The sequence below is a fragment of a genome, unplaced genomic scaffold, assembly GCF_019419815.1.
Source record: "Pyrus x bretschneideri cultivar Hongxiangsu unplaced genomic scaffold, Pyrus_bretschneideri_v1 Contig32, whole genome shotgun sequence".
NCBI lineage: Eukaryota > Viridiplantae > Streptophyta > Magnoliopsida > Rosales > Rosaceae > Pyrus > Pyrus x bretschneideri.
Genome location: NW_025999635.1, coordinates 1,692,597 through 1,715,000, shown reverse-complemented (window position 1 = coordinate 1,715,000; position 22,404 = coordinate 1,692,597). Strand labels below are relative to the sequence as shown.

Sequence of the window (22,404 nt, the reverse complement as noted above, 5' to 3'; positions counted from 1 at the left end):
GAAGACTGCAAGTTAGTTGGTTACTGTGATGCTGACTATGCGGGAGATCATGACACCAGGAGATCAACAACTGGATATGTGTTTAAGCTTGGTTCTGGACCCATCTCTTGGTGTAGCAAGAGACAGCCGACGGTATCATTGTCAACCACTGAAGCAGAGTATAGAGCAGCAGCAATGGCAGCTCAAGAGAATGCATGGCTGGTACAGTTGATGAGTGATCTACATCAACCAGTAGATTATCCAGTACCATTGTACTGTGATAACCAATCGGCAATTCGCTTGGCGGAAAATCCAGTCTTTCATGCAAGAACTAAGCATGTGGAGGTACATTACCACTTTATCAGAGAAAAGGTTCTGCAAGAAAAGATTGAGATGAGACAGGTCAAGACAAATGATCAAGTTGCGGACTTGTTCACAAAAAGTTTAAGTACAGGCAAGCTCGAAAATTTTCGCTGTCTGCTCAGCACAGTGCAAAGAATGAAGAGCTGACATTGAGGGGGAGTGTTGAAAATCAATGTCAAAGATGTTGAAAATCAATGTCAAAGTTAGGTATGGAAAATTAGGCAATGTTAGGCATGGTTGAATAAAAATAAATTAGGTGAAATTAATGTGTTTTGTGTGGTAATAAATAATCTTAGTTTATTCATTTGGTTTGCTATAAATACCCAAGTTCTCAAGCATTGTAAATCATCCAAGGAAATACAAAGCCTAGAGCTAAATAAGAAAAGCTTTGCTAACTAGTTTGTTTTGTGAGCTTTCTTTAAGAGTGTGTTCTATTTTCTTCTTCTTGGGATCATTAGAGTTATCTTGGATACTCTTCTTATTCAACAGTTGAGTGGTTTGTAAAAATGGGTTGCCGGGACACAGAACTGTGCATTGCTCTGGTAGGTGCAACTTCTAGCAACCAAGCTGATGTTGCAGCCTATCTCCTTCATCAACTTCCTGATGATCTCCTTGCACAACGAAGCTTTAATATTCTCAAGGCTGCTGGTAGAGTAGGCGGTGTTAATTCTCTTAAAGGTGTTGCATTTCTTCTTGGTTCTGATTTCTTAGGTGACCCTGCAACTTTATACTGTTGGGGACACATTTGCTCGGTCTTGTGATGATGATGATGCTAATCCTGAGCTAAGGGCGTTTCTTCAGGAGCATTGGTCAGAAAGAGCTTTCTCAGGCGGAATACAGCAAGGACAAGAACATTACATGAACATTGTGAGGGTTTTAAAGTGGGGTGAATCTCCCATCTGCTTGGCTGTTCTACCCCCCGAGTTGAGGGTAGCCATTGCTTACCTGCGACTATATAGGGAGTGTGTCACTGCAGCAGGCAGCCGTTTGGTGTCGCAAAGGTTGAGAGGGCAGCTTGTTGAAGCTGTGAGAAGGCTTGGTGGTGGAGTGTTAGATGGGGTGACCCAGTGCAGGGAGCTCTTAGCTGTTTTGGAGAAGCGTTTCCTCAATTCGCTTCTTAATTAGCAAGATCTGTACTTTTTCCGGATTCTCGTTTCATCGCCAACGGAAGTATATAGGGGTAGTATCTAACAACAAATTTAGCTAGGGTCAGGGTACAAAGCTACGAGGTTCCAAATGTTCTTTGCAACATATAAGATTGCCTTATATTTTAGTTTATCTTCACGTTTCCTTCTCCCTATTAAATTTTCACTCTTTCGCGTGGCAATTTAAATTTCAATGCATATTTCGAGTGCTTTACAACCCAGTACAACACATGAATTATTATTAATTTTTTGTTTCACACATTCAGGTTTTAAACATCATCTTTGAGGAGAGGATTTTCTATGGTGTTCCAGAGTGAGGAGGAGGATTCTTATGCTTTCACAAGTTTTGTCCGATACTCCGAATGAACAAAATTCTAAATCATGTGTATAATAGTTATGATTTTATACGTGCCCTGTTTGGCGGATAAGACCGTAAATGACTGGGGTTGAATTGTTGTTTTATTAATAACTGCGTCTCCAAATTATCGAACCATCAACAAACAGCAATCACGACATTGATTCAATTAAATTCAAGTAGTCAAGCCAAAACCAAGCCTTAACATGATGCCATGGTATTAATGGAAGGAGGATCAAAACTACACTAGTACACACTCTCCTGCTACAAAAGATGGGCTGAAAATTTGCCACAAGACAATCCCCCACTAAGTACTCACCTGAAATGCAGAAAACACCCCAGAAACACACAAACCTTCAACGTCAGACAACCATGGTTGGACCACGGAGAAGCAAAACCCTAGATAAACCGAATCAGTAGAAGTCGCCCGTTTTGCACCCAGGGAAATGGGCGCCTCCCACCCATATGTTTCCCTCGATCGATTTTCTCACGTTCAATCCGAACAAATTTGGATTGTCCCTCAAAAGATCTGCTGCTTCTTGATTCAAGGGGTCCTCATGGTTAGGTTCCTGCTTAAAGAAATGTAGGATTTGAGTACACATCCAAATAAAACCTAGTAACAACAAAACGGATAATTTGTTTGAGGTCACCAAATATTTTGTGTTATGATTAGAGATACCGTGAATAGGTGATACAATCCGTAAATAACTGTGTTTATATTCAAGACAGGTTTCCAGTCTTCCCGAAGAATGTTGAGGCAAGTGTTTCCTTCTAAGTCGATGTTGGGATGGTAGATCTGCACAGATGGTATGCATTATACAAAACCAGATATATATATATATATATATATATATATTATGGTTTGGATCGTAAGTTCGTAACCAATAGACTCGAAAGTTAAGTTCCGATATAACTTAGGTTTCGTTACCTTGGTTTTGCACTTGACCTTCGGAGGCTCGTGAGGGTAGACTGCGGGAACTTTAAATGAGAAGACAAACCCACCACCCCTACGAAAAGAGGTACAAAATGTCGGATTCAGTAAGATAACATCGAAGTTGCAAAATCCAAACAACGTATAGAGAGCCAAATTAAGCTTCAGATCAAATGTTACTTACATATAATATCCCCGGTAAGGTGTAATGGTGATCTCAAAGTCCATCAAATCATCCTTTCCATTGGGGAATGAAATCTTGCATTCTTCTGGCATGTTCAACTCACTTATATCTACAAGACAACAACATAATACAATTGAAGGACGACGACGACGACGACGACGACGATGACGACGACAACAAAGCCTTTTCCCACTAAGTGGGGCCGGCTATATGAATCCTAGAACGTCATTACGCTCGGTTATGTGTCATAATACAATTGAAGGAATGGTTGAAGGAATTAAAATAAACACTGAAACCTTGCCTTTACGTACGTTGGAGTTAAACGTGTGTTTAGGAACTTAACATGCATGCAAGAGTATAACTTTTTACCACATTGCAGCAAATCATAACATATTTACGTCCTAAAATCGTATTTACCTCTATGAAGACGCAATTCTCCTGCACTTTGCTTCTTTACGAGACCATTCTCCTTTGCATTTTCAGCTGTTTCCTTTTGCTTTTCTTTCACTTTAAACAACCTGATCATGGTTTCTGTGATTAAAAGAAAAGCACACATTTAAAACGGATAATAAGATGAACCATACATGTCTGTTGTAAGTGTAAACAATTCGTGAACAAAAACATCGAAGAAAACCTGCTCGACGAAATGCCGCAGAAAAGCAAAAGGAAAGGAAATGGAATGGGAAAGCAAAGACGGGAGAGACACAATGAAGACGGACAAGGAATGAAATGGATTTATAGTCTTCCTTTCTTCTCTATTCTTGTCTTCCTGCTACTTGTTCGCGTGCCCACAGGCTTCCCTTTCCAAAATACGAATCATATTAACGACATGTCGTCGGCTGTATCTGGAAAACAAAAAACTTTTTTTTTTTTTTTTTTTTTTGGTAAATTGCATGTCTAATTTAATTACGTCTAAAATACTGACACTTTAAGTCCATAACTTTATTTCTACACTTAATATTTAACTACATGCAACGCTGATGAAAGCTGAAAAAATGGAGATAATCGACCCAATGATATCATCGTTTAAGATAGGTGCATTTCAATACTTTAATTATTTCTACACCCCACATTATAATCTTACCCATCATAAAAAATAAAAAAACTAAAATCTTATTAATCCATCCCAATTATTCCTAAAATAACCTCAAATATCTAAATCCTTTTTTATTTTTTTCACCCCAACTGCATCATCAGTCGAACGGTCTCGATTTGAAGCTAGTTGATGTTGGCCCAAATGCCAAATTGCTTGAATTTTCAATAAACAGATTAGAATTATAAAAGGGTGGTGAAGATATGAATCAAATTTGAAAGAGAGAACATTACTTGGTAAAGGAGGTGATAGGTGATGTTGGTAGAGAGGACCTATCATCATTCAATTTCCATGCAGTAGATGTAGATGGAATTTCAAGAAGAGAGCCTCTCATGTTCAATGGTGACTGTTAAACAGGCTTTGGGTTGACAAAAAGAGTTCCTTTAATAAGTAGTTTAGATTTAGGTAAAAGAAAAATTATTATTAAAAAAAAAAGATTCAAATATCTTTAGATTTATGTTTTAAATCGTTGATTATAAGTGTTTAAATACGAATTATAATAGATTTTGCACGGAAAAAAAATATGTTGAAGAATATTAATATGATAGTTTGTTGTAATTGTAGGAGAAATAAAAGAAAAATTAACAAAAAAGCGCAAAAATGATTCAAATTCCTAGGATGCCAAAAAGTCAAGCTGCTTTTGCTTTTGTTCTCTTTACTCTTTAGAAAAGGGTTTCTATGAACAAGGAAGAAGGCACGTCTTTAGCTCCAGTGGTTGAAAAAAAATATCTCATAGGAGAGGAAAACCATTCTCATTATCATGGTGGGGTTTGCCATGCGGTTGGGTCTAGAGAGATTTTGACAATCAATTACACTGAATCATTCGAAAAGGATGGGCAAGGAAAGTTAGCCCCAAGAATTTGAATCATTTTTGTTATTTCTCTTACCACTACAACAAACTATCATATACATGTTCTTCAAAATACATTTTTTCATGCGTGGAGCCCGACTTGTTTTCTGAGCACCTAGGAGTCCGCCTCGTTCTGCGTGCGCAGGACCTTTATCGTCTTGTGTGCTTGTGTTCGCCTCATTCTGCGTGTGAGGTGTTGCGTGCCAGAATCCCGTCCTTTTTTGCTTCCATGGTGCCCGCGTCATTTTGGTGTGCATGGAGCCAGCCTCGTTTTTTGCGTGTAAGGCTGGCCTCAATTTGTGCGCATAAAGCTCTCCTCATTTTGCATGCCAGAAGCATGCCCTGTTTTCTGTGAACAGAGCCCGCTTTGTTTTGTGTGCCACGGTTTTGTCTCGTTTTGCATGAGCTGAGTACGCTCGTGTTTTAAGTGAGTTGAGCCAACCTAGCACCCATATTTTTTCACAAAAATGCAAATTTTTTATTTTCACAAAATATTTTTCCCAAGCATTAATTTAAACTTTTTAAGGATTTTGGAAGTAGTTTTACAGTTTATTGAGCAACAAATCTATATTTAGTGGAAAATTTGAGCTGAAAACTAAAAAAATAAGTTAAAAACTTAGTAGTGAGGCCTAGAACATTGTCAAATGGGGTTCTGCACTCAAGAATCTTAACGGAAAGTCTCACCTTAATTTGCAGAACTTTTTTTTTTTGGATGAGTCCAGGGTATCCCCCGCACGTAGGCGAGGACTAATCCCTCGAGCTAGGTTGAACCCCATTCACAGGGCAAGCTCTTCCAATGATAGCTGCTCCATTCACAAGACTCGAACTCGAGACCTTGCTTAAAGGAAGCAAGCTCCTTACCACTTGAACCACAAGCATTGGTTAATTTTCAAAACTTCACAAAGAGGCGAAAGTAAAAATAAATTGATTGAACGGTGATTTATCTACGAATGAGCAAAATCGATTGAAAACCGTGAATATTTATCAACGTTTCTTTTGTAAGAAATGCAAATTTTTCATTTTCCAAAAATATTTTCCGTGAGCATCAAGGAAATCTTTATAACGTATTTGGAAGTGGATTTACGATTTATCGAGCAACAAGTGTATATTTAGTAGAATATTTAAGCCCAAAAGTAAAAAAATTAGTGAATAATGTAGAGATGTTAAAATGTATATTTAGTGTATATTTTTTAATTTTCCTTTTTAAATTAGAGATGTTAATATCACTTGTCGTTGAGGTTAAACAAAAAATAGCAAAAAATTGTTTTGTTAAATAGTCTTTCATCGTCTTCTGATTGACAAAGAGGGTTCTTTTAATATGTAGTATAAATTTAGGTGAAAGAAAAATTATCAAAACAAAAAAAAAAGGTTTAAATATCTTTAAATTTATGTTTTAAATCGTTGATTACAAAGGTTTAAATACGAATTATAATAGATTTTGCACATAAAAATTTATTTTGCAGAACATAAATATAATAGTTTGTTATGGTGATGACAGAAATGAAAGAGAATTACCAAAAAGGCACAAAATGATTCAAATTCCTAGGGTGCCAGAAAGTAATAATTCAAAAATTATTAAAATAGCTATAATTCGAAAAACTTCTTTTTACACTTATTTTGAAAGCCCCTTTATTCATACGTAACTAGCAACATGTCTACACACTTTGTGTGTGTGAATTTTTTTTGTTTTTGTTTTTAAATTGAAAAGGAAGGAGTGAGAGAGAGAAAGTGGGAGTGGAAATAAAGATTTTTATTTTTTGTTTTTTTTAATATTGAATATATGCTGATCACATGTAGGTGAAGTTTTAATAAATAAAAAAAAAACAAAATTAGTTTTGATGAAATTACATTATTGTTCATCATTTTTTCTGTGATCAAAGACTAAATAATTTTTTCATCATCTTTTTGTTTGACAAAGAAAATTCTATTAATATGTAATTTATATAAATAGACATATAATTTGTGACGTTACACAATTATAATCAGCTCAAATTTATAGTCAGTAGCTATTTACACGAAATTTATAAGCCTACCGCCAATTATTTGGCAGGCAAAAACGGTAATTTTAAAATAGCGGGAAACTCCCTTCAAAATTTCCAGATTCCTCGATTCAAATCCCGCCCAAAACGAAACCACGATCCACGTCACGCATATGCCCAAACAACACGCACCGTCGATCTACACTTCATCAACGTCTCAAAATCACCCAAACTCAAAGCCGCGGATCGTCAGCTCTCACCCTTCCCCCGCTATAAAGGCAACTTTACCTGTCTCGCACCACAACTCACCACACACTTCACCCACTCACCAAACTCTCAAAAAACGACACCGTAATCATCGAAGATGTCAGGACGCGGAAAGGGAGGCAAAGGCCTGGGCAAGGGCGGAGCGAAACGGCACCGTAAGGTCCTCCGCGACAACATCCAGGGCATCACCAAGCCGGCGATTCGGAGGCTAGCCAGAAGAGGCGGGGTGAAGAGAATCAGCGGGCTAATCTACGAGGAGAGCAGAGGCGTCCTCAAGATCTTCTTGGAGAACGTGATCCGTGACGCTGTGACGTACACCGAGCACGCCCGCCGGAAGACGGTCACCGCCATGGACGTCGTCTACGCTCTCAAGAGGCAGGGTAGGACCCTATACGGATTCGGGGGTTAACTTTGTGAATTCAGTCGTCGGGTTCCGAATGGGTCGGAGTTTTAGATTCGGGTTGTAATTTGTCGCAAAAGTTTGGAAATTGAAAGGATTTTTGTTTTTATTGGATTTAGCAAGTAGCACTAGGGTGGTTTGGTATGGAATACTAAACCAAAACTTTAGTCTTGATTCCCAAATTGAAATTTTTGATATTTCCAATTTCAAGTTTGATTTTAAACTAAATTTTTGGGAATCTTAGTTTTTGGAAATTTTGAAATAGTTTTAGTATTTGGGGAATTTTGAAATATTTTTGAGGTTTTGGGCTATAATATTTGGTTGTGTAGTGTGCATTATATGAACTTTACAAGAACTAATATAACATACAGGAGGATCTAATCAAAGAAAATAATTGTTTTGAAATGCAATATGCCATAGGAAATGCAACTTTGTAAGACTTACTTGAATGGTGGGTTATGAGCTAAATTTTCCATCAAATTTAATCTAATCTAAGGGGAAATTTTAGATGAATAGCTAAATAGGAAAGTGAGGCTAGATTTTGTCCAAAATTTAGCCCAAAGTGGGTGTGGGCCCCACCAAAATGTTTGGTTTTTAATGTTTGGGCTCCAAACACAACCTAACCCAATGCCCAATACGCCTAACGTGCGAGCCTTCCTACCGCGAGGGACCCATCCATGTGGGCCTGTTGGCCACGTTTTGCCTTGCATCCAACGGTTGTGATCATTAGGCTGTTGATAAATCCAACAGCCTAGATTCAATTTTTTTTTGTTTTTATATTTATTTATTATTGAATCTAATGGTTAAGATCGAATATAATTAAATCTAATGGTAAAAAAAAAAAAAAATCTAACGGCTAAAATAATTTAAAAAAAAAAGAATTTAACTCAAAATTCATTCAAAAACTCTATCAATACCTATGTATTTGTTCAATCATTTACACAAAACTCAATTTTCTCCTACAATTCTTCCAATTTATCTTTCTACCATTTCTTACCATATGTTTATATAGAGGATGATTGATGAAAGTTGAACGGTTGATGAAAGTTGAAAGTTTGGTGTTGAATGGTTGGTGAATTGAAAATTTGGTGTTGAATGGTTGGTGAATTGAAAGTTAGCCCAACGTTGAAAGATTGGTAAAAGTTGAAGGCTTGCTTTGTGAAAAATTGAGTGATTTTTCAATATTTATCGGAATTTAAATTTTTTAAAATTAAAATGTTTATAAAATTAATTCACAATTGTCTACATATTTATTTATTTATTTTAAATTAATTTAATAAAAAAATAGCCTAAGTTCATTCTTTAATAATCACAGGCTAAAATTTTAGGCTAAAATGATTAGAGCAGAAAAGCTGTTTCTAAGCTAAAAGCTAAATTTTCCTTGCTAAAAAATTTGGCTTTTAGTCCAACCATTAGAGATGGTCTAAGGATTGTGAAAGCAGCAAAGTGCCACCTACCAGAGGAATGACAACTTCATTGTATTAGTGTAGTGAAGGAAGGGTCCACCGTCGGAGAGAGACAACAACGGATGATCCGTGTGGTGGTGGGCCAGTGACTGATTGGTTGGAGTTGGATTTGAGACAGAGCGGAGGAGGAGATGGTTGTCTCAGTGGCTAAGGCATTGAGCTGAGAGACTGAGTGAGTGAGAAATGAAATCCAAAGTTTGAAACGTCACTCGAGTCCTCGAATGGGAGAAAGCATAACAAGGTATGGACGACATAGATTAATTTGAAACAATCCAACAGTTCAAATTAACTCTAACTATAATTAAAAATAATAATATATATTATTATTTGTGTAAATATATATAATAATTAAAAATATATATTTTCAGTTCAGTCTGGGAATACCGAAATATTGGGAAGACAATCCCAATTCCCATACCGAAATTTCGGTATTTTTTCGGGATAGCATACCGAAAATTTTGGGAAAATCGATTTGGGACATTTTTGGTTTGGGATCAGTATTTTTTCCTTGTTGACTTGTCGTTTACAACTGCGACCTGAATTAATTTTGCTATTTAAATAATTTTTACAATAATTATTTAGATTTTTTTTTGAACAAATAAATTTTTTTAATTTAAATGGGTGGAGGAGTGGACCAAGTTTTAAAATGTGTTAATAATAATATATTTGAATTTTGTATTTAGCGAGAATTGAAAATAATTTTTTTTTATATATAAGTGAGGAAGAATATTATTAAAAGAATTTTCATGAAAAGCTTTTAGTATTGTTTATTTTAACAAAAAATTATATTTTTATGTTAAAATTTCAATTTTGATATTATTTTATTTTGTTATTTTTGTTAAAATTTAAAGTTTTTAAACATTTTTAATTAGTTTTTTTATTATTAAATTGTATAAATTAAGAAAAATGAATTTGGATCTTCGCTAGATCTTTTTTATAAGAATTTTGAAGATGTGTTATGTTAATTATATTTATTTATTGCATATCGTATAATTAAAAATAATTAATGAATAATTAAATACAAACAATGTTAAATAAAAACTAAATATACATAAATAGACACAACTTTGACCTCTCAATATTCCCATCAATTATTAAAAAATCTAGAGGATTCTGTTGGCAAGAAAATGACAATAATCAGTTGCATTAAAAGAAAAAAAAAACATAAATGCTGTTATGTGGGCCTCGGCTAAAGTGTGACCGCTAAAAATTGACGTGGCACAATCATTTGATGGGCCCCAATAAGGAATCCGACAAAGCTGACCCCACCATCGTTGGCGGCACTTGAATGTTTTTAACCCCGTTGCAATCCCACTAAGTCGGCCGGGACGCCACAACCTCTCGTATGCCATCCCCCAAAGGCCAACGATTCCCAGGGGTAGTTTCGTGATTACCCTGATTCCGCCATGGGCATTCCCTGCGACGACATCGTCGTTATCAAGCCGGGGAAGGCTCCTGACGAGCCCTCCGTCCTCACCGTGAACTGTCCCGACAAGGCCGGCCTCGGCTGCGACCTCTGCCGAATCATCCTCCAGTTCGGCCTCTCCATTACCAAAGGAGGTAATTCAAATCTCCAATTTAAAATTCTGGCACCTGGGTTTTTTAGATTTTGAGATTTTTGGGTGTTTTTGTTGCAGATTTCTCGACGGATGGAAGGTGGTGCTATATAGTGCTGTGGGTTGTCCCCCACCACGAATCCCTGAAGGTCGATTGGGAGAGGTTGAAGGATCGGCTCTCGTCCGCGTGCCCGTCGTCGCGCTTCTTCTCGTTTTATCTCAATCAAATCTCCAACGTCCCAACCCCCTCTCCGGTCTATCTGTTGAAGTTGTGGTGCCATGACCAGAGAGGCTCACTCCACGGTCAAAATCTCAACTTCTTCATTAATTTTTATTGGGTTTTCTATTTTGTTCTCGACTGTTGTTTGTTTTGTTTATATGGTTGAGTAATGAAGAAGTTATGGTTGTTTTTGTGTAAATGTAGATGTTACCAAAGTGCTCTGTGAGCTTGAAATTCTGATTCAGAGAGTGAAAGTGATGCCGACCCCGGATGGCCGAGTTTTGGACCTCTTCTTCATCACAGATTGCTTGTGAGTTTTTCGTGCGCCTATTGAAAATTGCGTGTTGGTGTTGTGGTTATTAACCTTAACAACCATCCACTTTTACTTCAACAATAGAATTTTTACTTAGTATGCTTCACATTTAGGTGTCCATGATTGATTTTGAATAGTTGTCTGGTTTGCTAATTATGCTCGAGATATTGGAACCAGCTGCCAGTCTTAAGTTCTCGTGTTGGTTTATGAACCTTTTGAGTTAATCCCATATTTTAAGGGAATCTAGATGAATTCGGTTGGCAATACATTGGACGAATTATCCAATCTGATTGTATTGTTGATCAAATTACATAAGTGAATTTGATGGCCTATGTGGCAATTTGGATTTGGATATTATATAACTTCCCACCTTATATATCAAAATTTATTTATTCATTTTAGTTTTGCTTTTTATTTTTATTCTTTTTATCTTCCTTATTATGTAGTTTGGTATTAAAGTAACCCACATTAACAAAAGAAATTGCATTAATGAGCCCAGTTAACAATTCAAATTAATGAAATGCCGTCCCTTTAATCCTCATCAGCTTTGGCTGATCAATTGGAGTAATTTTTCTGCCAAAGCTAGCCTTTTTCTGTCCACTGTGGCAGTTGACATCTTGGTTGGAGATGCTTTTAACTGGGAGAACTGTGTATGTATTCTGGGTTGTCAATTTTTGCATTTCTTCTGTTAGTACTTTGAATTTTGGATATCATTCTTCCCAAACTTGGCTGATTCTTTTGAGTTTAATACCAATCGAATGTCCCAGCATTCACTTCATATGTCTAGTTTCTGAGAGTACATAATGTGGTGAAGAGTTGTAATTGCTCATACGTGTTGGTTATACCTTGGAGCGTTATTAACCCATTATTTGGTACCATTTACTTTCAGGGAGTTGTTACACACAAAACAGAGAAGAGACGACATATGTGAGCATCTGATGGCTGCTTTAGGAGAGTATTGCATCACCTGTGAGCTTAAGTTGCCTGGACCTGAGTATGAAAGTCTGCAGGGGAATTCTTCTCTTCCACCAGCCATTGCTGACGAATTATTTAGCTATCAGCTGAAAGATGAGGAGGCTTATCCAAAAGCTCTCACCCGGAACATGGGAACGGTGAACAAGACCAGTATTACAGTGGATAATTCATTGAGCCCTGTTCATACGGTGCTGCAAATACAGTGTGTTGATCGGAATGGCCTCTTTTATGACATTATGAGGACTTCCAAGGACTGCAATATTCAGGTACTTTTCATGATGTCTTGAAATTCTGTTGTCCAAAAATTTTGGCTGCCTCAATATACCAGGACAGATTTCAGTCAGACAGCCACTTACGTCTATTTTTCTTGAGTGCCATTTGTTGGTTCTTGCACCTGTAAATATTTACGGAAAAGAATTGTCAGTTTTCTTTTTTAGCGTTCATAACTCCCATTGGATATGACTTTTGTGTTTCGCTATTATATTTGCAATTAGCAGTTTACTGATGCAATTCTGTTGTTTCTCATTTAGATTGCTTATGGTAGATTCTCGTCACCTGTGAAAGGCTTCCGAAATTTGGACCTATTTATTCAGCAGACAAATGGAAAAAAGCTTCTTGATCCTGAAGTTCAGGTTGCATTGTGTAATCATTTAAAGAAGGAGATGGTTCACCCACTGCGAGTAATTGTTGCCAACAGGGGCCCAGAAACCGAACTCTTAGTTGCTAATCCAGTTGAGTTATCTGGAAAGGGGAGGCCCCTTGTATTCTACAATGTTACTCTAGCACTGAAACAATTGGGAGTATCTATTTTTGCGGTAAGAATTTGATGTCAGTTTCCTTTTTGTGGCATGCCCTCTCGCGTTTTCTCATTATTTCATTGTTGATTTGCAGGCTGAAATTGTAAGGAATTCAACTTCAGTTTGCCAGTGGGAAATCTACCGATTCCTTTTGGATGATAGCTGTGAATTTCCATTGGTAAGCAAACAAAATAGGAGTAATATTGTAGAGAGAGTTAGAAGAACCCTCATGGGCTGGTGAGCTGTTACATTTGCTCCCGTTTTGAGGATTGCATCCTCGAATCTTTCCATCTTGTAAGTGTGCTGTACAGCAATTCCGTCCAAATAGTTATAGTTAGTTATCTGCACTAGTGAAGTGTAGAATCTCTACTGACTATTTTAGGAGGAAGTTCGTGGTCGTGTACTAAGACTACTGTGAGACTGCAGAACTATGTTTTAGCTCGCAAGGCTTGCCGGCCTTAATATGTAACCTATGTTTTCTTAATATCCGAACATATATGCACTCCGTATGTTGTATTTTCATATTGAAGTGCTTATATCGAATGGAAATGTACTCTGGTTTTCGTAGTAACATGGTATGTTTTCATCTGAAAGTGATTATTTCGGCCGCTTTGGTGGTTATGTGCAGCTGGATATATAGAAATGCCACCTCTTGTGCTACCTTGCTTTCGGGCCGTTTGAATTGTGTGAAACTGAACTGAACTGAAACTGCTGATAGCCATTCATCTGAAAGTGATTACTTCGGCCGCTTTGGTATTTTCATCTTGAAGTGCTTATATGGAATGGAAATGTAAGCATATTCTTATTAGCATTCATATTTCTATTTATCACACCCAATTGCCTCAAAGTTTTTAGGTTTTCCCTACGCTTGTTGTATGCTTTCACTTCAAGTGTTTTTTCATGGGCCACTTGCATTTTTATTAAAAAAATTCAATGTGCTTTTAGTAGAAGTGCTTTTACTGAAGTGTTTATATGCATAAGTAATTTCTAAAAATGCATTTCTAAACAAGCCCAAATGTACAGCCACATTGGCATTTTTAGTACACTGAGTGATATTGCATTAAATTTGTAAGCAAAGTTTTGAAAACTAAACGTTATAGAAGTTGATAATTGGTTTATTATTTACACTTTAATAGACGTGCTTATTCTTATTGACGATACATCATTTAGTTTGTAAATTTTGTCTCTAAATTTAATCTCTTTAGCATTACCTTTATGCGTATGGTGAGGTAAAAATGGGTTCAGTTGAAAGTAACTTCAAAATTTCTTTCAAATTCCATCTAATTTTTTAGCTCATGATGCTTCTTCGAACTCGCTTTGGTTCACTTAATCACTCATGACTCACCACACATTCTGTTGTCACACTTTGCTACTTTGCGTTCAAATCCGTTGAAGATTTCTACAACTGTGTTGACTTGGCATGAATGAGACTTACTTTTATCGAAATAGCGCAAACAGGATCCTTTTGATGTAGATCTAGAGAATTTGTAAATCGTGTTCATTCATCGCATATCGTGCGGTTAATTTTTATCAAGTACTATTTGTATTTAATTTTAAATAAAAATATTTAAAATAACGGATTCCTAAAATCCCTACAAAAAGGATCCGACGAGGATTCGAATTCGAAATACCGAAATGTCTGTCAAGTAGACGCCAGGTGGCATGAAAGGACATATATTTACGATGCAATCCTTACTGATTGGCCTTTATTAAAAAAGGAAAAAAAAAACAAACAAAGCAAAAAGCTTATTGGCTTATTGGCTTTTTGGAGAAGTGGCAAATTGCAAACACAAAGCCAAACACAGCCTTACTTTGACCAAACATACACATGGCGGTAAACTGTGTCGTCGTACAAATCACGCTCATCCTCGTCGAGAACTGAAGCAATAAATAAGCTCTGCTCTCTGTGCTTTCAAATTCCCAAATTCTTCAATCTTAGGGTTTCCTCTTCGTCTTCTTCTTCTTCTTGCATCTCAACGTTTACCTCACACGAACTAGGTAATCACTTTTCCCTTGCGCATATAAATACACACACACATACATGTTGTATATATTTGCTTTTATGTTTTGAGGAAATCGCTCTGTCATTGAATTTTCAGGAATTTTATCGATTTGTTTGTGTATGTAGAATATGATTGGTTTGTGTATGTAGAATATGATTTATTTTCTGTTCGTTTGTGTTGCTGAGAATAAATTAAACTACTGATTTTTATTTTTTATCTGTTTGGAATTTGAAGTACTGAGAATACATCAGACGGAGAATACATCAGTCTGAGAATACATCAGACTGAGAATATATCTTTCATGGACTTAGGTTGTTAGTCTCGAATCGAATCGGAGACGCGGGCGTTTAAGAACGTTTAAGTTTTGGATACATTGTCAAGCGTTTGTAGTTGTAAACATGTTTGGGAACTTTGCCTTGGATGTGTTTCATTTATTTGAGTTGCCAGTGTAGTTATAGCTCTTTTGGCTAAACACGCAGTTCCACTGGTTCCATGTTATCGGAAACTGAGTGATGGTTAACATTTTGTTGGGATGATTGGATGTGGTTCTAGTTTCATGTAGTTGGTTTTTGCGGTCGTGTTAGCAATTGGAATACTTCTTCTGGCAGGCAGGTTGCTGCACTCGCTAGCTCGTTCTTGTTTCGGTTCTTTTCTTATAAAGGTATTTTGTTGAAGGTTTCGCTTGGTGGTCTCCAACATGAGTGTGAATAGCAGTCAACGCCCAGAACTAGCCAAAAGATACCACAGCAGAGAACGCACATCTTACCGTGATGCTCCATATCCTAGTGAACGCCGCAGTTATAGGTATCTCGTTAAACGTTCTAACCTTTGTTTCCAGTGTGTTCGGTTTCGTTTTGTCTTTTCTCGCTCTATGGTACTCATAGAGCAACTTGAGATGATTATGTAGCCATCCCTTGTGATGGTATGAGCTTTGGTGAAGTTTTTTGTATTTTCGATCATTTATTATCCTATATCTTTTGGATCTATATAGGATGTTCGTTGTTTTAGTATGTAGATTATTACACGTCAAGAATTAAATTATAAAAGTATCCATATAGTTTTCGAGACAGATGACTTGCTAGACAAGAAATTGAAATGGAGATATAGTGCTGCCATCACAATATGTTAAAGTTAGCAAATTTATGAGACAGGATGCGAATTGAATTTGAAAAGTTAGTAAGTTGGAACAACTAATACCAAATACTTAATATTACTTAAAGAGTTAGGCACTTCCAAGCTTCGTCTTATTTTACGCTTGGTGTTGTTCATAATGATGTGGTAACCTACTACAGAAATGGTGATTCTTACCTGGATTTTCATCGACTCTCCTCAGGAACTATCAAATCTGGTGCTAGTGTTTTGTCCTTTCCCCGTGTGTATTGTATTACTGGTTTAAAGTGGAGAAATCCTGTAAAACTTTGCTCTGTTCTTGTGCCTGTAACATTTAATACTCAAAGAGATTTTGTTTTAACTTTTCAAGTTGACTTTAATTTCCATTGGCTGAAGTCCTCCTTTCTGATAATAATTCGATAGGTAACTATGTATAACGCACGCAAACTGATCTCTTGGTATTTGGACTCCATATGTTTATAAAACTGAGATAATCTTTTGCTGCTTCATCTTCAATTTCATGTCGTAATGATTATTCTGTTATTTTTCAGGCAAGATTGTCTTTGCAATAAATGTAAACGGCCAGGGCATTTTGCAAGGGATTGCCCGAATATGACTGTCTGCAACAACTGTGGACTTCCAGGGTGAGTTCTGCCGAACCTTCATTTTCCGTAATATGGTTTTAAGAGTCACAGAAAATAGGTTGCACGGAGGACTGCAAATCCTGATTTTCGTCTGTGAAATGTTTTTAATATTCAAATGCTATATGTTTTATCAGCCACATTGCAGCAGAATGCAACTCAACAACTATGTGTTGGAACTGCAAGGAGCCTGGACATCTTGCAAACCAATGTTCTAATAATCCAGTCTGCCATATATGTAGTAAGAAAGGCCACCTGGCTCGCGATTGCTTGAACCCTAGTCCTTCATCCCATGATGCAAGGCTCTGCAACAACTGCTACAAACCGGGTCATATTGCTGTCAATTGCACCAACGAGAAGGCTTGTAACTAACTGTCGGAAACCTGGACACCTTGCTCGTGACTGCCCCAACGAACCTGTTTGCCACACCTGCAACATATCAGGTCACGTGGCCCGCCATTGCGCCAAGGCAGGCCTAGCCCCAGACATCAGAGGCCCTTTCCGCGACATCACAGTGCCGCAACTGTGGGCTGCCAGGCCATATCAGCCGAGAGTGCATATCGATTGTCATCTGCAACACTTGTGGTGGAATGGGTCACCAAGCTTATGAATGCCCTTCTGCGTTGATGATGTACGGTCGCGGCCTACGTAGGTAGTGAGCCGGAAGTTTCATATGCAGGATTTGCTTCTCACGTTACACTACAGTAATTATGGCTTTACTTATCCTAAGTCTTATAAGTTGTAAATGTACTGGGCTTTTAGTCAGACGCTCATTCTTTGTTGCAGTATCTCAAACCTAATTCTTTGTGTGGCAAGTTATGAAACTTTGTAAGAACTTATAAGTTGTTAGCCTACTCTTCTATTGTCAATCAGGGCATTAAGATGTTGTTACGATGACATTCTTAGTTTTTCTAAAAATTATGAGTTCTTAAGGGTCTGTTTGATACTCTACTTGAATTCAACTTTTTAAACTCAAAAACACTTTTTAAGTTTTAGGCCTTAAAAACTTGTTTGGTGAGATTGTTTTCAAAAACAACTCAATACTAACTTAAAAATATAATCTATTATTTAAAAACTTAAAAAGTGAGTGTTTAGAGTTTTTAAAGTTAAGCTCACTCATTTCTCTCTCCCTCCTCCCCTCTCACTCCAAATCTATCTCTCTTTTCTTCTTCTCTCCTTATTTTTTTCTTTACCTTTTTCGTCTCTTCTCCAATACATTCTCTTCATTTTCTTGATTCTTTTTCTCACTCCTCTTCCTTCCTATCTTGTCTGATCCTCTCTTCTTTCTCATTTTCTTCAATCATCTCTTACTTTTTTTACTCATCTCTCCTCTTTCTTCCTCTCCTGTGATTCTCTCTTTTTAGACCTCTTTGTCTAGTTTAAATCGCAAACCAATCAAATTTTTTAGTCTTTAAAAAAAAATTATTTTCAAAAAATATTCTTAATAAATGTTTAGAAAAATAATAAAAAAAAAGTAAATAAGATACCAAAGTTATAAATGTTTTATAAGTAATCGGGTACTGTTTTCAAGGGAAAACGTCAACTTCGTCGAATATACTACTATTTTGAATGCCGGCCGGCTTCAACTGCTTTGAAGTTTGAAGTCAACTCTCAAATGGTGGCTTCAATCCACCAATCAATCAATACCCGCAGCTTTATATTTCTTCGACCTTTACATTTTTTTGAGAGACAGAGAGAGAGAGAAAGAGGGGAGATTTTCTAGATAGAGAGATGTGTACGTTAGAGAGGAAAGGCAACATCTTCATCCTAACGCTAACAGGCCCAGGAGAGCACAGGCTCAACCCCACTCTCATCGACTCAATCCGATCCGCTCTCAACCAAGTCCGAGCCGCCGTCACCACCACCGCCACGTCATCATCTCCCTCAGCCCTAATCACCAACGCACATGGCAAATTCTTCTCCAACGGCTACGATCTCTCTTGGGCCCAGTCCTCTCAATCCCGCAGAGAGCTCATGGACGCCAAGCTCCAGTCCCTTGTCGCCGATCTCATCTCCCTCCCGATGCCCACCATCGCCGCCGTCTCCGGCCACGCCTCCGCCGCCGGCTTCATCCTCGCTCTCAGCCACGACTACCTTCTCATGAGGAGGGACCGCGGCTTTCTCTACATGAGCGAGCTCGACATCGAGCTTCTTCTGCCACGCTGGTTCTTGGCGCTGATCGAGAGCAAGGTCGGCTCGCCGGCGGCTCGGCGCGACTTGTTGCTCAGAGCCGATAAGGTGAAAGCCGACGTGGCAGTGGCGAAGGGGATTATCTACTCGGCGCACGATAGCGCGGAGGAGACTGTCGAGGCCGCGGCTAATTTGGGAGAGGAGTTGGTTCGGCGGAAGTGGAACGGACACGTGTACGCTCATATTCGGAAGGATATGTTGTCTGATGTTCTGGATGTGATCCGCGGAAATACTACTGGCACAAAATCACGACTGTAGGTGATAATTTGGTCGGGTCTGTTATTGTTTTGCTTGGCAGAAAATTGATTTGAGTTTTGTTGGGTTGAATAATTTAGTTGGATTTTTAACTTGTCTATCATATCAAGTTTGCCAATAAAGATGGGATTACCATATTCTCTAGATCTTGATCGAATAAAATCAATGATTAATCATTCAATTTATTAATCTTCATATGAAGATTAAACTTACAAAAAATTGTTCGAATTGGAAATCGTTTGATTATTTTAAATGTATCAAATAAATAGACAGTTTATCATAAGGATTTACTTTAAGCCTATACAAACAAGCTATTCAATACATTTAAATGAGTTTTTAAAGAGGTGATCTTTTAATAAAGATTAAAAAAAAAATTAAACAATTGCGATTATAAAATTTATATAGTCAAAATACGTTATTCGTAAGAAATAACTAGCTCATCCTCCAATGAAGGAATGCAAACTTTATACGGTCAAAATCCGTATTATTCTATACCTAAATAACCTCAAAGAAGTAGTTTATCACATACCTTACAACAATTATATATCATTCTCATTCATGTACATTTCAAGTAACATGCATGTTTAAATCTCAGTTGTGAGTAAGAAGCTCTTCATGGCATCACCCCAACCTTTTTCAAGACCACCTTATCTAAGTTATAATTTTCTTCAGTAGTTCAGAACCAATCAAAATCTAAAAGATAAAAAGCAAAAATTGATTATGAAAAGTCTTCGTTGTTTACAAAAATCAAACTACGTGATGAAATGGCTATCAATAACAAATTCATTAAGTTAATCAAACATTATTAATAACAAATCCGTTAAATTAATCCAACATTATTATATGTTTTAACCTTTTTTTTTAAATGCTGACCCAATTGCCTTTTTATTTTAAATGCTAATCCAATTGCATAGATAGTTTTTCTCGATTCAATGTGACATGTTCCTTCCAAGATAGAAGAAAAAACAAAAGAGGACAACATTTTATAGAATTATGAAGTCACAAATGAAGCATCAATTTGACCAATACATGGGAAGAAGAAGGCAAGTCCTTGAATATTCGATCCTCCATAACCAAAGCTTAAACTTCAAATTCTAGAGAGAGATTTTCTAGAGAGAGAGAGAGAGAGAGATGTGCACATTAGAGAGGAAAGGCAACGTCTTCATCCTAACGCTAACAGGCCCGGGCGAGCACAGACTCAATCCCACTTTCATCGACTCAATCCGGTCCGCCCTCAACGAAATCCGAACCGCCGTTACAACCACCGCCACGTCATCATCACCCTCAGCCCTAATCACCACCGCACATGGCAAATTCTTCTCCAACGGCTACGATCTCTCCTGGGCCAAGTCCTCCGAGTCCCGGTTGGAGCTCATTCGCTCCAAGGTCCGGTCCCTCGTCGCCGACCTTATCTCCCTCCCCATGCCCACCATCGCCGCCGTTTCCGGCCACGCTTCCGCCGCCGGCTTCATCCTCGCTCGCAGCCACGACTACCTCCTCATGAGGCGAGACCGCGGCTTCATCTACATGAGTGAGCTTGACATCGAGCTCCTTCTCCCGGCTGGTTAGTGGCGCTATTCGATCGCAAAATCAGCTCACCGGCGGCTCGGCGCGATTTGTTGCTGAGAGCCGATAAGATGACGGCGGACGTGGCAGTGGCGAAGGGGATAATCGACTCGGCGCACGATAGCGCGGAGGAGACGGTTGAGGCCGCGGTTAGACTTGGAGAGGAGTTGGTCTCGCGGAAATGGAACGGACACGTGTACGCTCAGATTCGCAAGGACTTGTTATCTGAAGTACTGGATGAGATCCGCGTGTATAATACTGGCAGTAGAGCGCGGCTGTAGGTTTATGGGTCGGATAGGCATGTGGGCTTCTTGGCCCAATAGTTTCTTTATGTTGGATTCAATATATCTGGGCTGGTATGCTTGGCCCAATATGCTCTGTTTGCCACTTCTTTTGTCATACTATGTTGACCACCTTCCCGAAAAGAAAAAGTTCTCTGTGATTCGGGAGTAATTTCTTTTAGGTCGAAACATATTTTTAATGTTATAAATAAAAATTATACAAAAAAAATTTATAAGTCAAATTATTTAACCCGAAGGTGAAAAATCAAGCCATAAATTAACTAGTTAAGTAGTAGGCTTTTCTAGAAAGTTCGAAATATGTTCGTGATCAAGTTTCGCCGGTGGTTGAGACGTGATATAGTGTGGCTACGCATTTTGAAAATGTATTTTGTAGGTATCACTTCTACTCATAAGTAGCGTGGTACCAATTTGGTCTTCATTGTCTCGTAAACTTTTAAAATCAATTTCTTCCTCGATAAAATACTAAAGAAATATAATAGATTGCAAAACAAAATTTTAGTTATTTTAGTAGTGATTGAGGCAATGGGGATACTCACAATACTAATTATTAGTAGAAGAGTTGTTGGTTGTGCGAAAACGTGTCTAGCCTTGTAAAGATTGCCATAAAGGTTCTTCGTTGGGTGAAAACGTGTATAGCCTTGCAAAGATTGTTATAATGGCTATTGGTTGTGTGAAAAACATGTATATCCCTTTTAAAGTTGTTATAGAAGGCTTTTGGTTGTCTGAAAACGTGTTAGCTGAGCAAAGAATACCTTATTTGTGCGAAAACGTGCCTAACCTTCCAAAGGTTGCCATAAAGGTTTTTGATTGTGGGAAAGCATATATAGCCCTTCTAAATGTTGCTGGAAAAGGCTTTTTGTTGTTTGAAAACGCGTCTAGCCATTTTAGAACAATGCATGACCGACACTAGCATCGCAACTTCTTTCCTTCAATGAATGCATTTACTCTCTATTCACATTACCATATACTTACATACTCAAAGATTTGTCCAAAATAATTCATGATAAGAGTGGGAAAACACTAAAGTTTGAAATGTTGTGAGGATAGACATTCATGTTTTAGGAAAGTTCTTCCTAATGTAGCAACCTATACATCCAATACGGAAGCCACACAATAAAACATAGCAATATCTTTCCTTATGGGAATTTGAGTTGTACTACTCAATTCTAGTTTCCAAAACTTACCCACATTCCCCCTACAAGTACAAACTAAATCAAATTTAACTATAAAAAAAAAAACAACAACAACATAAGGGCGAATTTGAACTATATTATTGCTAGTTCATTATGAGGCTAAGCTCACATTCTTTTATTAGTGTAGATAATATCGTTTGTTAAAAAAAAATTCTTATTAAAAAATAAATGAATAGATAAAAAAATCAAACGCAAATAAAAAAGAAAATAAAGAAATTCTCTCTCTCTCTCTCTCTCTCTCTCTCTCTCTCTCTCTCTCTCTCTCTCTCTC

General features: G+C 37.6%; 6 protein-coding genes and 1 pseudogene across 7 annotated transcripts; 6 read left to right on the top strand and 1 right to left on the bottom strand.

Annotated features, from left to right (window-relative positions):
* Nucleotides 1-1,467, top strand: part of LOC103930051 — a 5,582-nt pseudogene extending 4,115 nt beyond the window's left edge.
* A 472-nt stretch (nt 1,468-1,939) lies between these two features.
* On the bottom strand, nt 1,940-3,649 carry LOC103930037 (NEDD8-conjugating enzyme Ubc12-like). The gene is made up of 6 exons (XM_009339328.3): nt 3,592-3,649; nt 3,375-3,488; nt 2,958-3,066; nt 2,771-2,849; nt 2,522-2,638; nt 1,940-2,411 (listed from the first exon to the last, which is right to left on the bottom strand). Exons 2-6 carry the CDS (start codon nt 3,481-3,483, stop codon nt 2,256-2,258), a joined length of 570 nt encoding a protein of 189 aa, XP_009337603.1. The 5' UTR covers nt 3,484-3,488; nt 3,592-3,649; the 3' UTR covers nt 1,940-2,255.
* A 3,519-nt stretch (nt 3,650-7,168) lies between these two features.
* Nucleotides 7,169-7,655, top strand: LOC103930034 (histone H4). Its single transcript, XM_009339327.3, has one exon. The coding sequence runs from the start codon at nt 7,244-7,246 to the stop codon at nt 7,553-7,555; it is 312 nt and encodes a 103-aa protein (XP_009337602.2). The 5' UTR covers nt 7,169-7,243; the 3' UTR covers nt 7,556-7,655.
* A 2,671-nt stretch (nt 7,656-10,326) lies between these two features.
* LOC103930033 (ACT domain-containing protein ACR9) lies at nt 10,327-13,633 on the top strand. 2 transcript variants are annotated; one of them, XM_009339323.3, is made up of 7 exons: nt 10,327-10,572; nt 10,650-10,871; nt 10,993-11,098; nt 11,991-12,342; nt 12,607-12,891; nt 12,968-13,051; nt 13,467-13,633. In XM_009339323.3, the coding sequence occupies exons 1-7, from the start codon at nt 10,419-10,421 to the stop codon at nt 13,572-13,574; spliced, it is 1,311 nt and encodes a 436-aa protein (XP_009337598.2). In that variant the 5' UTR covers nt 10,327-10,418; the 3' UTR covers nt 13,575-13,633. The 2 variants fall into 2 exon arrangements, with proteins under 2 accessions (XP_009337598.2, XP_009337599.2); XM_009339324.3 differs by lacking the exon at nt 13,467-13,633 and having other exon boundaries at nt 10,329-10,572; nt 12,968-13,444.
* LOC103930032 (CCHC-type zinc finger nucleic acid binding protein) lies at nt 13,527-17,573 on the top strand. Its single transcript, XM_018643189.2, is given in 6 exon segments — nt 13,527-13,663; nt 15,552-15,680; nt 16,538-16,630; nt 16,765-16,996; nt 16,998-17,135; nt 17,137-17,573. Coding segments are annotated over 6 exon segments (747 nt in total). The 5' UTR covers nt 13,527-13,655; the 3' UTR covers nt 17,284-17,573.
* Nucleotides 17,574-18,193: 620 nt separating this feature from the next.
* On the top strand, nt 18,194-19,209 carry LOC103930030 (enoyl-CoA delta isomerase 1, peroxisomal). The gene has a single exon (XM_009339317.3). It carries the CDS (start codon nt 18,359-18,361, stop codon nt 19,073-19,075), a length of 717 nt encoding a protein of 238 aa, XP_009337592.2. The 5' UTR covers nt 18,194-18,358; the 3' UTR covers nt 19,076-19,209.
* A 773-nt stretch (nt 19,210-19,982) lies between these two features.
* LOC103930028 (enoyl-CoA delta isomerase 1, peroxisomal) lies at nt 19,983-21,161 on the top strand. The gene is given in 2 exon segments (XM_009339316.3): nt 19,983-20,630; nt 20,633-21,161. Coding segments are annotated over 2 exon segments (714 nt in total). The 5' UTR covers nt 19,983-20,203; the 3' UTR covers nt 20,920-21,161.
* Nucleotides 21,162-22,404: the final 1,243 nt, after the last annotated feature.